The sequence below is a fragment of the Mytilus edulis genome, chromosome 10, assembly GCF_963676685.1.
Source record: "Mytilus edulis chromosome 10, xbMytEdul2.2, whole genome shotgun sequence".
Classification (NCBI taxonomy): Eukaryota; Metazoa; Mollusca; class Bivalvia; order Mytilida; family Mytilidae; genus Mytilus; species Mytilus edulis.
This window is the reverse complement of record NC_092353.1, coordinates 76307628-76323475: the sequence shown is the minus strand read 5'-3', so window position 1 is coordinate 76323475 and position 15848 is coordinate 76307628. Positions and strand designations below refer to the sequence as shown.

Sequence of the window (15848 nt, the reverse complement as noted above, 5' to 3'; positions counted from 1 at the left end):
ATAGTTAGAATTTCAAGGCCTTGAAAACTCAGTTCGTTTAAGGTCTGTTTGATAAATTCTATTGTGCACAAATAGTTAATTTCATAAAGAACAATACACAAAGTGTTCTAGAAACGTTTAACTCTTTATCAAATAAAAGGCTAAGCTAGTTTTTTCTGTTATTCCTTTCAATCTTTTTGATTCTATCATGATGTATAAAATGATTATGATATCCCCAAAACAACACTAATCGTTGAGTTAAGTACCAACCGTCCTTGATACGTAGCTAATCGGAAAACCGCTATAAGTACTTTTGAATGTTATTATGTACCTATAGTACTCGCTATATCCTTAGGTGGTTTGTTTTTGAAATTCTTTTATGAAGACACGTTCTTATAATGTTATTGGAAGTAAATAAATTCAAGGTATATAGGCAACATCTGTTTGTGACAGGGATTCCACAAGTGAAAAGAGGGACGAAAGATACCAAAGGGACAGTCAAACTCATAAATCGACAATAAACTAACAACGCCATGGCTAAACTTTCTTTTCAGTACAAAATGACAGTAATTGATATCAATGTTTGATAAATGTGTATTTGTAAGCTGTGATATGTATAAAGGAAGTGGGATTATAATAAAGATAAAAAAAAAAAAAGGAGCAAGTGAGCAGGTGGAGATTAACAAAATATAAGCAACAAATTTTAATAATTACATAATCAGTATGAATTTTGCATTCAATAAAATAACTTAGTATTGTAAGTAGTTGAAATTCGTTATCTATACATTCCATATACTTTCCTGCATTTTCATTAAAATAGTAAAACATGATTTACTTTACTTTACAAGTTAGAATAACAAATATTTAAGAAAGTTTCAGATAACAGTATACATACAGTATTAAGAGAATTCAATGTCATTAGATATAAAATGATCGCATGCATTAATTGATATCTCCAAAACTGCACTAACCGTTGAGATTGAACCAACCGTACTTGATACGTGGCAAATCGGAAAACCTCTTGTAGTACTGTTAAATGTTATTATGTACCTGTACTCGTTATATCCTTAGGTGGTTTGCTTTTGAAATCGGTTTCTGAAGACACGTTCTCATAATCTTATTGGAAGTAAATGATTCAAGGTATATATGATTTAAAAATATAAGTGTTTTTATTTCGATTGTTGCTTTAGCTGATTTATTATATTTTGTTCTGTAAGGGATATACTGTAAACCAACTTATTTTCGCGGACACTTTATTTCGCGTTTAGCCCTTTCGGGTTCATTTCGCGGCAATTTAATTTCGCGATTTTCTAATTAACTTGATGTAGTTAAATAAGGAAAGATCCAAGTTTTACATATTCGCGACGATTTAAATTCGCGTTATTTTTCTACTGGCGAAAGTCGCGAAAATAAATCCATTCTGTAAAATATTGGAAAGGCCGAAGACCTGTTCAATATTTTAAAGAATGGATTGTTAGAGGCTTATATCTTACTTAAAACATTGTTTAACACGTCTAAAAAGGTAAAACAAAAGAAAAAGCAAGCACAGATTTATTTTCATAAAGTATGAAAATTGTTTTGTAAATAAACTTCTTTTCATTAAAATGTATCCTACATGTTGGCCTCTTTAAACAGTAGCTCAACTTAAAATTGACTAAAAAAGTACAGCTACAACATGTATTGCTATATGAAAAATAAGCCATAGGATATGCGTATCATGATTTTTGCGTGCGAAAAGACCTCTCATAGTTTCCGCTCATAGTCATAGTTTCCGTGAATACCTTTACATGCGTTTTGTGTTTCAAAACTGATAAAGTGATGAAAGTATAGTCCTTATGCAAAAACAAAGACAGAGATGTCGTTATTAGTGATTGTGTTGTTTCAAACTTTGGATAAAAATCAAATGTGTATTCAGATACATTATTTTAGTGTGGATTACAAAGAGGATATAGGCAAAGCAGCAAATAATGGCAAGTTTTATATATATTTTATTTCAAAATGTAGTTCTCTCCTTTTAGTTTCTTGTTTCTTCTCGAGTTTTATTCTTTACAGGGTTAATGAGAAAAAAGAATAGCATACAAGGACATGTTCTTGCTGAACCATATCGAGTGCACCGCAGTCGATTTTATTTCAAATACATAGTTAATATGAACAAACGAAGAGATAACAACATGCAATCAGTAATACTCTTTTTTAGAATTTTCAAAAGACTGTTATTGTTTACCCAAACAGTACCACCTGAACCTCCTACCCCCTTTCTGTTTTTTTTTTTTTCTTACTGCAAGGTCGTATCGCTCTATTTTCGTGTATTTGTGTATTGAGTCCCTTGTGTTTTTTAAATGTTACAGAAACGTAATTCTGTCTCGATTTTTTTATGATTTTTTTTTTATAAAATGATCACTGCGAACAAAGTGCGAATCGGACACACGATTGTTTTTTAACAGATAAAATGGGGTGATGACTTCCTTTATTCTGCTTCCCATATTCATCGTCGGTCATAATCAAAGTTCTAGATTCGCACTTTATACACATGATAAGGTTTAGGTTGTTCGAGGCCCTTGTATTGCGGCATTATCTATCAAATTTTAAGCATTACTTAATTGCTTTTTAGCTCATCTGGCCCGAAGGGCTGAGTGAGCTTTTCCCATCACTTTGCGTCCGTCGTCGTCCGTCGTCCGTCGTCGTCCGTCGTCGTTAACTTTTACAAAAATCCTCTCCTCTGAAACTACTTAGCCAAATTAAAACAAACTTGGCCACAATCATCATTGGGGTATCTAGTTTACAAAATGTGTCCGGTGACCCGGCCAACCAACCAAGATGGCCGCCATGGCTAAAAATAGAACATAGGGGTAAAATACAGTTTTTGGCTTATAACTCAAAAACCAAGCATTTAGAGCAAATCTGACATGGGGTAAAATTGTTTATCATGTCAAGATCTATTCGCCCTGAAATTTCCAGATGAATCACCCAACCCGTTGTTGGGTTGCTGCCCCTGAATTAATTTTAAGAAAATTTTGCTGTTTTTGGTTATTTTCTTAAATATTATTATAGATAGAGATAAACTGTAAACAGCAATAATGTTCAGCAAAGTAAGATTTACAAATAAGTCAAGTGACCGAAATGGTCACTTGACCCCTTTAGGAGTTATTGCCCTTTATAGTCAATTTTCAACCATTTTTCGTAAATCTTAGTTATCTTTTACAAAAATCTTCTCATCTGAAACTACTGGTCCAATTTAATCCAAACTTGGCCACAATCATCTTTGGGGTATTTAGTTAAAAAAATGTGTCCGGTGACCCGGCCATCAAATCAAGATGGCCGCCACGGCTAAAAATAGAACATATGGGTAAAATGCAGTTTTTTTCTTATAACTCAAAAACCAAAGCATTTAGAGCAAATCCGACATAGGTAAAATTGTTTATCAGGTCAAGATCTATCTGCCCTGAAATTTTCAGATGAATCGGACAACCCGTTGTTGGGTTGCTGCCCTTGAATTGGTAATTTTAAGGAAATTTTGCTGTTTTTGGTTATTATCTTAAATATTATTATAGATAGAGATAAACTGTAAACAGCAATAATGTTCAGCAAAGTAATATTTACAAATAAGTCAAACATGACCGAAATGGTCAATTGACCCCCTAAGGAGTTATTGTCCTTTTTAGTCAATTTTTAACAATTTTCATAAAATTTGTAAATTTTTATTATACATTTTCCACTACTGGGTCAAGTTCATTATAGATAGAGATAATTGTAAGCAGCAAGAATGTTTAGTAAAGTAAAATATACAAATACATCACAATCACCAAAGCACAATTGTGTAATGAATCCATCTGCTTCCTTTGTTTAATATTCACATATACCAAGGTGAGCGACACAGGCTCTTTAGAGCCTCTAGTTTCATTTTGTACTTGAAAATGATACTAGGAAGAATAAGAGCAACATAAGAGGTAAATTCCGATTATCTAAAGACGGACGAGGATAAATCTTTTAAGAAATTCATTAAGGCAACAAAAAAAAGACTTACAACGAGCATAATCATCATATTGAATTAGTGCGAAGAGATAACGTAATTTTTGCCTCAAGAAACCGTTTTGATGAATGACATAATTATTGTATTGAAAGTTGACTTTATTTTTTTTTTAATTGTCATTTGTTCTTTGATTGTATTTTTCTTTACATGATGAAAACAATTAGGGTAATTGATGGTTTTTTATTTCAGTCATTGAACTATCATTTACCTGTAAGTATCAGTTATGATAACTTTTTAAGAAATAAGAGGGCTATTCTTAAAAATATTGGACAGCTAAAGGTGACATAAGGATTTCTTACAGGTAAAAGATCACTGAAAGAAATAACAGGTAAAACAATAGAATGACGTCACAACAATGTTTTAACTTAGGATAAAACTGATATTCATATCGTCAGTATCAATGAATAACTTCTTCAATGTGTCCATAAAATGACAACTATGCTTTTAAGTAGCGAATCATCTACAAACTTAATTTATGTGTATAATAAATTAATACGATTTGTTCATTTAACATATTCGAGATTAGGGATTCAGAGTTTGAGTAGAATAATTTGACGATAAGTCTTTTTTCTCTATAATATTGATACTAATAGACTACTTTCGGGTTATGTCCTTCATCGGAAAAGATCGACATTATGCACGCCATTAGAACGTCATTCACTAGGAATGGGGGATTGCCTGTATCCCTGTACTATTAAAGTTCATCTTTAAGTCTTCGTGGTCGTCATTATCCAGGATAAACCAGAAAAAGGTGTTGTTCCTTAATCACAAATTCCCCCAATAACATCAAGACTAGTTCTGAACTATAAGAATTTGATTTGCCAAATACTTCGCGTAATATGCCATCATATTTTGTTAATCGTTCAACATTGGAAGGAAGGGAAGATTCCCCTAAATGTAATGATCACTAAAATCAAAGATTTTGAAGAAAATGCAACGAAATTGGCCTATTCAAATATGAGTTCTTTATCCTATATAAACGGTTCGGTAATTGTTAACAAAAAATATTTCGATTTTTAAGTTATAAATTTATGACAGTCACACATTTGTAACAAATGGAACTGTTTCAAATTAAGACAATCATACAACGATTAAGATGACAAACCCAAGAGGCAAACACAACCTCGGTGAATCACATGACAATGTTAAAAAACAAAAAGAAAAAAAAAAACTTGTTTCTATATTAAATATAAAAAAAGATAACACCATTTGTGAATTTTCCTTTTCTATGCAACATCATTCCTGTAGCTTCGGTATACGGAGCATTAGTCTCACAGTTAATACGATATTCCAGGGCTTTCTTTCCATACCATTATTTCCTTCATAGACAATTGCTGCGTACAAGCAAGCTACTAAATCTCGAGTTCAATGTGGTCAAGTTAATCATACCTTAAACATTTTACGGGCGCCATCACGAGTAAGTTGATCGTAATAAAATATCTATTTCAATGATGAAGACGGATATGTTCCGATCTTCATAACCACAATTCTGTTCCCATCTTCTCTGAATGTGACCTACTGAATTTCATTCGTCACCAGGCTTGTACTTTCATGAACATCACGGATGCTACCAATCTCTGGCGCAGAGATCACATATCCGTTCCGTTCAATACTTTGTAACACTACACCAATAGTAAGGTAGCACTCCACAGTTAGGTGTGTAGTTTCGCATTTTGGCCCCTGTGGATTTTTCAAATATGAGAGTGTGCAATAAAATTCATTTTTGGATAGCTGAGTATTAAAATAGCCTTTGTATTGGGTTTATATGAACATCAAGATTATGTAATGTATGTAATATAGGCTGTTTTCTGTATGACAGTCCGTATTTGCATGTCCCTACCATACATTGGTCCGGCAATTATTGTAATGTTTTTTTCCAACTTTTTATCGCACGAACTTTGTGATTGGATTTTACGAAAAAATGAGGCGAAAGACACCCATTTTTTATTTGATCATTAGAAAGATTTATGAAAAGAGTTTCTTAAAAGGTATCACTCAAAGGCATTGAAATTCTAGTTTGATCCAAATTTTGGGGGGATATGTGACATGTCCACCCCCCTTTTTGCAATATTTTATGGTAAATAAATGCAGAATGTTGCCATGGATACACATAAAAGGAATTAATTTTCACTCTTTTAACTTTTGAAAATCAAATCTATGGAATATACTGATTACATACATATGCACATGTACAACACAAACAGTTAGGTTAATGTATTAGAAATCCAGGAATAGGAGATGATAAAACATTTTGTGGCTCATTTTTAATTTTATTTTCTAACTGTGGAGTGCTACCTAAGTACAGTATTGCGGAGCATGAAAGGAACGGATATGGACTCTGCGCCGGAGATTGGAGTGCCACATGTGGAACTGTTTACCCGTACGGTGCAACTGAAATCTATTCCGGTTTTTAGCTGGTTCTGTTTTGCTCTGTCTTATGTTTTCTAAGTTGTGTTTTGATTACTGTTGTTTGTCTTTTGGTAATTTTCTTTTTTTTACCATGTTGTTTGTTAATTTTCGACTGATGAGTTTGAACGATTTTTTTTTTTTTTGGGGGGGGGGGGGTGTATATTTCGTCTCTCTTCAGTGATACATACTATATTTTGTTTTGAGACAAGACGGTGTCACAAAACCATAAAAACAGTACATTGATTTCATACTGGATTGAAAAGATGCTTTCTACTTATTTTTTGATACAATGACACAATAGCTACTGGTTACATTGTTTGCTAATTCATTTATTGTCTTTTGTAGAACATGGAGTATATGAAGCACAGGAAACCGTTTGGTGTTTTGATATTTGTTATTGTTATTTCATGTACTGTCATCCCTAAATACTCTGTGCAGCCAATAGCCAATTCAAAAACTTTTCTAACAATTATGTATAATAACAAACGAAATACCCCCATGCGATATATTCCGGACCCTAAGAAACCGTTAGATCCTTTCGATGCCATTCGTATAGACTGTGGCCAACTATGCAATACAACAAGAAAAGGTTCACCAGGACCATTTTTTGATCACATAACAACTTCAACAAACTGTGGGAAAATATTTAGGAACGAATATATAGACCGTGCACATGGATTACTACATTCACCCAAAACAATTCCTAAAAATATGGTGAATGAATTTACCATGAATAACCGGATTCCAGTTAGCAAATGGTACTGGGATACAGAACTATATTTGGGTAAAAAAGCCAAAAAGCCAGTGTGGTCTGAGCAATTGATTGAAGACTGGATAGATATGGCAAAACAAGGAAAGTTATTCGGTACCTACGGACCATCGGACACAAATGGTTTGAGAGATGGATTAAAACACGCACCACATATAAAAAATGGCAGAGTAATGGTTATTGGATCAGAAATCCCTTGGGTTGAGGCATGCGTTTTAGAAGCAGGGGCACGAGAGGTAATAACATTGGAATATGGTAGTATCATATCCCAACATCCGAAAGTGAAAACTATCGTCCCGTTTGATTTTCGTATGCGTTATTTAAACAATACTTTGGGATTATTTGATGCTATTGTTACGTATAGTTCTATAGAACACTCGGGGTTAGGTAGATATGGTGACGCATTAAATCCATGGGGAGATATTATAGCAATAGCACGCGCTTGGTGTGTAACGAAGATTGGTGGCTCTCTTACTATAGGTATTCCGTATAATCACGATCATGAAGAACTGGTTTTCAATGCTCATAGAGTATATGGTAAAATAAGGTATCCATATTTAACTACAAATTGGAAACAACTTTATAGAGGAAAATGTGGGCAACAAATTCATGTTTTCACGAAATCCAAATAAAGAATTGGTTGATGCTTTGTCCGTTCAGATCTTACATATTCTGTTTTTGAAAAGCTAACAATAACGTATCTCATGGTGTCTTAGCGAATATTCAAATATTTGATTGATTTAGAACTCATACAATCTCGAACACTAACAATATTACATTTTATTATACCTCAGTCATCATTTTCTATATAAAATAAGTATACAATAACAATAGTTTCAATATTTTATCAAATTGCAAGCGTTGAAGTTTTGAACCTGTCAATAGTTTCCAACTATTGGACCTCGGTGAAACTATTTGACCGCAAGTGCCATCATATTTCGCGGAATTTCAAATGCAGCTACGGGATTGACTAATTTTGAGATGCCGCGGTAGTAACAGCGTCGCTTTTTACCTCTTGTGTTTAGGGTTGACGTCATTGCAGAACGTAGCATTACCATTCAGAATATGTATGAAATAAACATGAAACAATTTGAATGTGTTACTACTCTTTATATTACTATAGTTCATTTAGCCCGACATTTATTGTCTCATGTCTCGATCGGTCTAATAAAACACTTACTGACTAGACATTCGTGGAAAAGTAAGTTTATTGTCCTCTCGATTATAACTACTGTCCTCGGCTACGCCTGAGGTCAATTTTGCACCTGAGTCTCGGGGACAATACACTTATTGTTCCACTTATACCCAGTCAATAAGTATACAATAGTCTACCACATTGAAGTTTACCAATGGTTTTTATGTTAAATGACTTCTTTTAAAAATTCGTCATGGTTATCTTTCTTTTAACTCGATTTAATATTTCATGAAGAATTAACCAAAAGCCCATCATTTTCATGTATTTTGGCAAAGCTTAAAACTTTGTTATCCTTAACAAGGATTTTGAATAGTTGAGCCATAATTGTGACTGGAAGTGTTCCCTAAGAGCTGGTTTAACTCATCTACCACAAACGGTATTGATTATACAACAATTCTTTGAATGATATCTAAGGTGTTGTGCATTGATGATCGCTACTTATAAACCATATGTGACCCTTCGTTATATCTGAGCAAAAAAGTATAAACGCATAAGGTAAAAAGGTGACAGAAACTGCATCGTATTAGTTGCATGAGTTGCCGGAAGGTAACGATTATTTTCATATAAAGAATACTCATTGAAAACCAACATTGATGGAATTACAAGGAACAATCCTAATAATATATCAAGGTAAATCACCTATTATTGATATTTGAATTTTATTAATAATTGAATTTTATTGATAATTGAATTTTATTGATAATTGAATTTTGATTATTTTGAATGTGATTTTATTGGTAATTTTCAAAGTTTCAAGTTTAGGGAACATTTTTTGTAGTTTTAAGTAAGTAGACCAAGCACATCTGTGAAAAAGCTCATACATATCTACACTTGCAAGTTAAATTGATTTTTTTCTTCTTTTTTGATTGAAAAAACGGTATTTGACTATTTTCATGTGATTTTCTATATATTGTTATACTTGTATTTCAAGATGCTACAAAATATCCATAATGTGACTCTTTTGAATTGCAATCAACCGAACATAATCATATCTGTATTATATCATATCAAATTGATTATGTGAATATTTAATTCAATTAAGAATAACATTTCAAAATATGTTACATAACTTTTAACACAAAACGCGAGGTTCTTCAATAGTTCAATGTTGAAAAGTAGGATCAATTATTATACCTCAGTTATCATTTTCTATATAGAATAAGTACACAATATTTTTATTACTTTGCAAATTATAATCTTTGAACTATTGGACCGGTCAAAAATTTCCAACTATTGGACCTGGGTGAAACTATTTGACCGCAAACGTCATTATATTTCGCGGAATTTTAAATGCAGCTATGCGATTGGAGGATTTTGAAAATAACGCGGGAGTAACGACGTCGTGTTTTACCTATTGTATCTAGTAAAGGGTTGACGTCAGTGCAAGACGTAGCCTTAGCATTTGGACATATCTATGAAGTAAATGTTATGGTTTTGTTTCTTCTTTTTAATATTACGATATTTGATTTATCACCGCCAGTTATTGTCTGTTGTCTTTTTCGATATAATAAAACACTTACTGACTGAATATTCGTGGAATAGTAAGTTTATTGTCCCTCGGATACAGCTATTTCCCTCGGCTGCTCCTCAGGACAAAAGTTGCTCCTTGTGACAATAAAGTTACAATTCAATTCATACCAAGTCAATAAGTATACAATATTACTAACAGCATGTTCGAAAGATATTTCTTGAAGTTCGTATTAATGATAACTTCAAAAACAAACATAATTATGTAATTCTTCATTATATCGTGACAAAATTCATAGTGCCGTTTTACGTAAAAGGATGCAATAAACTGCATCTTATTAGTTGAATGAATTTTCCTAGGAAAGAGACGAATACTTTTTAAAAAAAGAATCCTCAAAGAAATCCAAAATGGCGGAATGACAAGGAAAAATTCTTATACTGCATGTCATGGTAAAGATTTCATTATCAAATAATACACCATAAATAATTTCATTGTCATTATTTTGAATGTAAATTTTTTTGGTGAAATTTATAGAAAAGACGACTTGAATAGTTTTATGATTGTAAACAAACCACTTCTGCAAAATCATTATACTGTGAATTTAGCGAGACCAAAAACACCTACCTATTTATATATGCAATTATTAGTTCATAACACGTGATATTTTATTAGCCAATACATTATTATCCATTTTAATGTGAGGTATGATAATTAAATATATAAACTGCCCATAAACATCTTATCATTTGGAGTAGACTTTAACTGTTCGCTTTCTTTATCAATAGTTCTCAAGCCTACCAGTATTATAATTTGATACGCCAGACGCGCGTTTCTTGTTCATCAGTGACGCTCAGATCAAAATAGCCAAACAGGTATAAAGTTGAACAGTATTGAAATCCCAAAATTACAAAACGTTGTGTCAAGTACGGCTAAGGTAATATATATGCCTAGGATAAGAAAATCCTTAATATTTCTAATAATTCATTATCAAACACCACAAAGATAAATCTTTCTTCGCAATAATATTTTTGCATTTGAAAAAGTCTTCAATTCAATAAAGTATCGGTATTTTTATTGAGCTATAGCGCAGTCTTCAATTCTCTTTTTTAACACGTCTTATATCAAATATTGTGTTTTTTGTTTGATTATCCTTGTTTATGATAGCATATACATATAAGAGTATACTAGAAGTATGTGTTGTCCCACATTAGTACATTTGGATGTTATTATGTAAACGTAATCGCTATATATCCTTGGGTGAGTTGTTATAGAAATCGGTTTACAAAGACACGTTTTCAAAACTTTATTGGGAGGAAATTAATTCAAGGTAAATATGCTATCAAAATATAAGTGGTGTTTTTTCGAAAGTTACTTTTGCTTATTGGCTATATTTTGTTGTCTTATGAAAAAAAATGATATTCATATCGTCAGTATCAATGAATAACTTCTTCTATGTGTCCATAAAATGACAACTAAGCTTTTAAGTAGGAAATCATCTACAAACTAAATTTATGTGTATAATAAATGAATAGGATGTGTTCATTTAACATAATTCGAGATTTGGGATTCAGAGTTTAGGAAAACTAATTTGACGATAAGTCTTTTTTCTCTATAATATTGATACTAATAGACTACTTCCGTGTTATGTCCTTCACCGGAAAAAATCGACATTATGCGCGCCATTATGACGTCATTTACTAGGAATAGGGGATTGCCTATTCATCTTTAAGTCTTCGTGGTCGTCATTATCCATGATAAACTCGAAATAAGTGTTGTTCCGTAGGTCCTTAATCACAAATCCCCCAATAACATCAATGCTAGTTCTCAAGTATTAAAATTTTATTTGCCAAATACTTCGCGTAATATGCCATCATATTTTGTTAATCGTTCAACATTGCAAGGAAGGGACGATTCCCCTAAATGTAATGATCACTAAAATCAAAGATTTTGAAGAAAATGCAACGAAATTGGCCGATTGAAATATGAGTTCGTTATCCTATATAAACGGATCGGTAAATGTAAACAAAAAGTATTTCGATTGTTTAGTTAAAAATTTATGACAGTCATACGTTTGTAACAACTAGAACTGTTTAAAGTTAAGACAATAATACAACGATTAGGAAGTCAAACCCAAGAGGCAAACAAAACATCAGTGAATCACATGACAATGTTAAGAAAAAGACAAAAAATATACTTGTGTTCCTTTATTAAATATAAAAAGATAACACCATATGTGAATTTTCCTTTTCTGTGTAACATCATTCCAGTAGCTTCTGCATATGTAGTAAAAATCTCCCAGTTAATACGATATTCCAGTGCTTGCTTTCCATACCATTATTTCCTTCATAGAGAATTGCTGCGTACAAGCAAGCTTCTAAATTAAGAGTTCAATGTGGCCAAGTTAATCACTTTGACATTTCTGGATTATCCAAGAACTTAAATTGTTTTCACAGAAATAAAGAAATGTACAATTATTTTTTCCCAAAGCCATTGTACAACGATTTTCAAGTTTTCATACAACATTTTTGAAGCAAACTTTACAAACAACTGACATTGGCAATTTTGTAATATGTCTTATTTCACACATTTTGATTGGTCTAACTGTATGCTATTTTGTAATACCAAAGATTTTCTCCCGCCCAGACCATTGGTGTCAAAAAGTATTTTTAGCCAAAAAGGTCATATACGACATTTTAGAAGCCCAGCAACGATATGTGAATTTTCCTTTTCTATGTAACATCATTCCAGTAGCTTCGGTATATGGAGCATAAATCTCCCAGTTGATACGATATTCCAGGGCTTGCTTTCCATACCATTATTTCCTTCATAGACAATTGCTGCTTACAAGCAAGCTACTAAATCAAGAGTTCAATGTGGTCAAGTTAATCATACCTTAAACATTTTACGGACGCCATTACGAGTAAGTTGACCGTAATGAAATATCTATTTCAATGATGAAGACGGATATGTTCCGATCTTCATAAAAAAAATCATGTACCCATTTTTCTCCGAATGTGACCTACCGAATTCCATTCGTCCCTGGGTTTGTACTTTCACCAACATCAATGGTGTTACATGTGGAGATCTGCTTACCCGTACGGTGTACTTGAGATAGATTCCGGTTTTTAGCTGGTTCCGTTTTGCTCAGTCTTATTTTTTCGAAGTTGTGTTTTGATTACTGTTGTTTTGACTTTTGGTAATTTTCTGCTTTTTACCATGATGTTTATTTATTTTCGACTGATGAGTTTGAATGATTTTTTTGATTTATTTTGGTGGGTGGGGGGGGGGGGTTGTATAATTTATCTCTCCTCAGTGGTACATACTATATTTTGTTTTGAGACAAGGCGGTGTCACAAAACAATAAAAACAGTACATTGATTTCATACTGGATTTTAAAGATTTTAACATATAATTTGAAAAGATGCTCTTAATTATTTTCTGATACTATGACAAAATAGCTGCTGGTTACAATGTTTGCTAATTCATGTATGGTGGTTTTTTTTAGAAAATCTTGGATATGAAGCACAGGAAACCGCTTGGTGTTTTGATATTTGTTATTGTTATTTCATGTACTGTCATCCCTAAATACTTTGTGCAGCCAATAGCCAACTCAACACCTTTTCTCATAAATATGTATAATAACAAACGAAATACCTCCATGCGATATATTCCGAACCCTAGGAAACCGTTAGACCCTTTCGATGCCATTCGTATAGACTGTGGCCAACTATGCAATACAACCAGAAAAGGTTCACCGGGACCATTTTTTGATCACATAGCAACTTCAATTAATTGTGGGAAAATATTTAGGAACGAATATATAGACCGTGCACATGGATTACTGCATACACCCAAAACAATTCCTACAAATATGATCAATGAATTTACCATGAATTACCGGATTTCGTTTAACAAATGGTACTTTGATAGTGCACCATATTTGGGTAAGAAAGCAATGAAACCAGTGTGGTCTGAGAAATTGATTGAAGACTGGATAAATATGGCAAAACAAGGAAAGTTATCTGGTACCTACGGAACTGCGGACACAAATCGTCTGAGAGATGGACTAAAACACGCACCACATATAAAAAATGGCAGAGTAATGGTTATTGGGTCAGAAATACCTTGGGTTGAGGCATGTGTCCTAGAAGCAGGTGCAAGCGAAGTATTAACATTGGAATATGGTAGTATCATTTCCCAACATCCGAAAGTGAAAACTATCGTCCCGTTTGATTTTCGTATGCGTTATTTAAACAATACTTTGGGAACATTTGATGCTATTGTTACGTATAGTTCTATAGAACACTCGGGATTAGGTAGATATGGTGACGCATTAAATCCGTGGGGAGATATTATAGCAATAGCACGCGCTTGGTGTGTTACGAAGAATGGTGGCTCTCTGACTATAGGTATTCCGTATAATCACGATCATGAAGAAGTGGCTTTCAATGCCCATAGAGTATATGGTAAAATAAGGTATCCATATGTAGCTACAAATTGGAAACAACTCTATAGAGGAAAAGGAGGTTGGCAACGAATTCATGTTTTCACGAAATCCAAATAAAGAATTGGTTGATGCTTTATCCGTTCGGATCTTAACTATTCTGTTTTTAAAATGCTAACGATATCGTATCTCATGGTGTCTTTTATTTCCGCTCTTCAGATAAAGCATTCCCACGGTAGGTTTAGTGTCCGACTATTATCCTGGTTTCTCGAGTGAATCGGTCGGTCTTTCATTTGATCAATCCTGACACCCTTTGGTGTGTTCTACGACAAGAAAAAAACTTAAAACATGCATTATCTACAACTTAACAGATGTTTTCAAAACAGTATGTATTTAGGGAATTATGATTTTATCTGAACATTTACAATGGAAATGGGGAATGTGTCAACGAAACAACAACACGAACAAAGATAATGTACTTTTAAATAGAATCATTTGAAACTTATAGCAGTACAAATCATCAATTGAACGTGAACAGGGTTATTTGATGTGTAGCTGATATCTTTTTAAAGTATTCATTTAAAAGGCTAATTGCATTACCATAGTAACATAAAGGTGATGTAATTATCATTTGATTACTCAATCGATAGGGAAATCAAACATATCAACAATGCAATTTGAAAAATCACATGATATATGATGAAAACATTCATTAAGAACGACAGTTGGTCCTTTACGTACATATTCATATGACAATAATAAAACGTGCCATCAACATTTTGCCTTATTATTTTAGAGAAAAAAATATTACTGCCTTTAATAAAATTCAATTAACTTTTTCAAAAAATAAAAACAGTTCCATTATTAATTCAAATTATGTTTAACATGTGCAACCGGAGATGGACTTCAGTTGGTCCATAAACAATTATGTATACTAGATCAGCAAATTGGACACTACAAATGCTTCGAAACATATAATTGAACCAAAATTTAAAAAAAAAGAACATGACTAATGATTTAAGACCAAATGTTCTTGATTTAGGACAGACGCAAACCTGCGGCAGGCCTAGTAGATGTAGGAAGATGTGGTATGAGTGCCAATGCGACAACTCTCCATCCGAGTCACAATTTATAAAAGTAAATCATTATAGGTCACTAAAAATGATTTGTGGAATCTCAATCCTCCCCGATACCTTTAGTTAATGTGGAATAAACAAATTCACATCAAAACGCACGGGTTCGTGTTGCTTATTTTTAGTTTGCTAAGTTGTGTCATGTGATCTATTGTTTGTCTGTTTGCCTTCTTTCATTTTTAGCCAGGCGTTGTCAGTTTGTTTTCGATTTATGAGTTTTTATGGTATCTTTCGTCCCTCTTTTAAACTAGTTTTAAAATAATTCCTAATCCGATATCAGAATACGAAACAGAAGAAACTAAGAAAAATAACAATAATCAACATATCTTAAAGAAAAGTAATCTTGATGAACATAATTTTCCAAGTTAATTATAAATAAAAGTAGTCATTTAACATAAAAACCAACGCTAAACTTCAATGG

At 32.8% G+C, this 15848-nt stretch overlaps 1 protein-coding gene across 2 annotated transcripts; it reads left to right on the top strand.

Annotated features, from left to right (window-relative positions):
• The first annotated feature begins 8884 nt into the window (after positions 1–8884).
• On the top strand, positions 8885–14427 carry LOC139491870 (uncharacterized). Of its 2 annotated transcripts, none has more exons than XM_071279785.1 (2): positions 8885–9012; positions 13356–14427. In XM_071279785.1, the coding sequence occupies exon 2, from the start codon at positions 13368–13370 to the stop codon at positions 14412–14414; it is 1047 nt and encodes a 348-aa protein (XP_071135886.1). In that variant the 5' UTR covers positions 8885–9012; positions 13356–13367; the 3' UTR covers positions 14415–14427. The 2 variants fall into 2 exon arrangements, with proteins under 2 accessions (XP_071135886.1, XP_071135887.1); XM_071279786.1 differs by lacking the exon at positions 8885–9012 and adding an exon at positions 11074–11177.
• The last annotated feature ends 1421 nt before the right edge of the window (positions 14428–15848 follow it).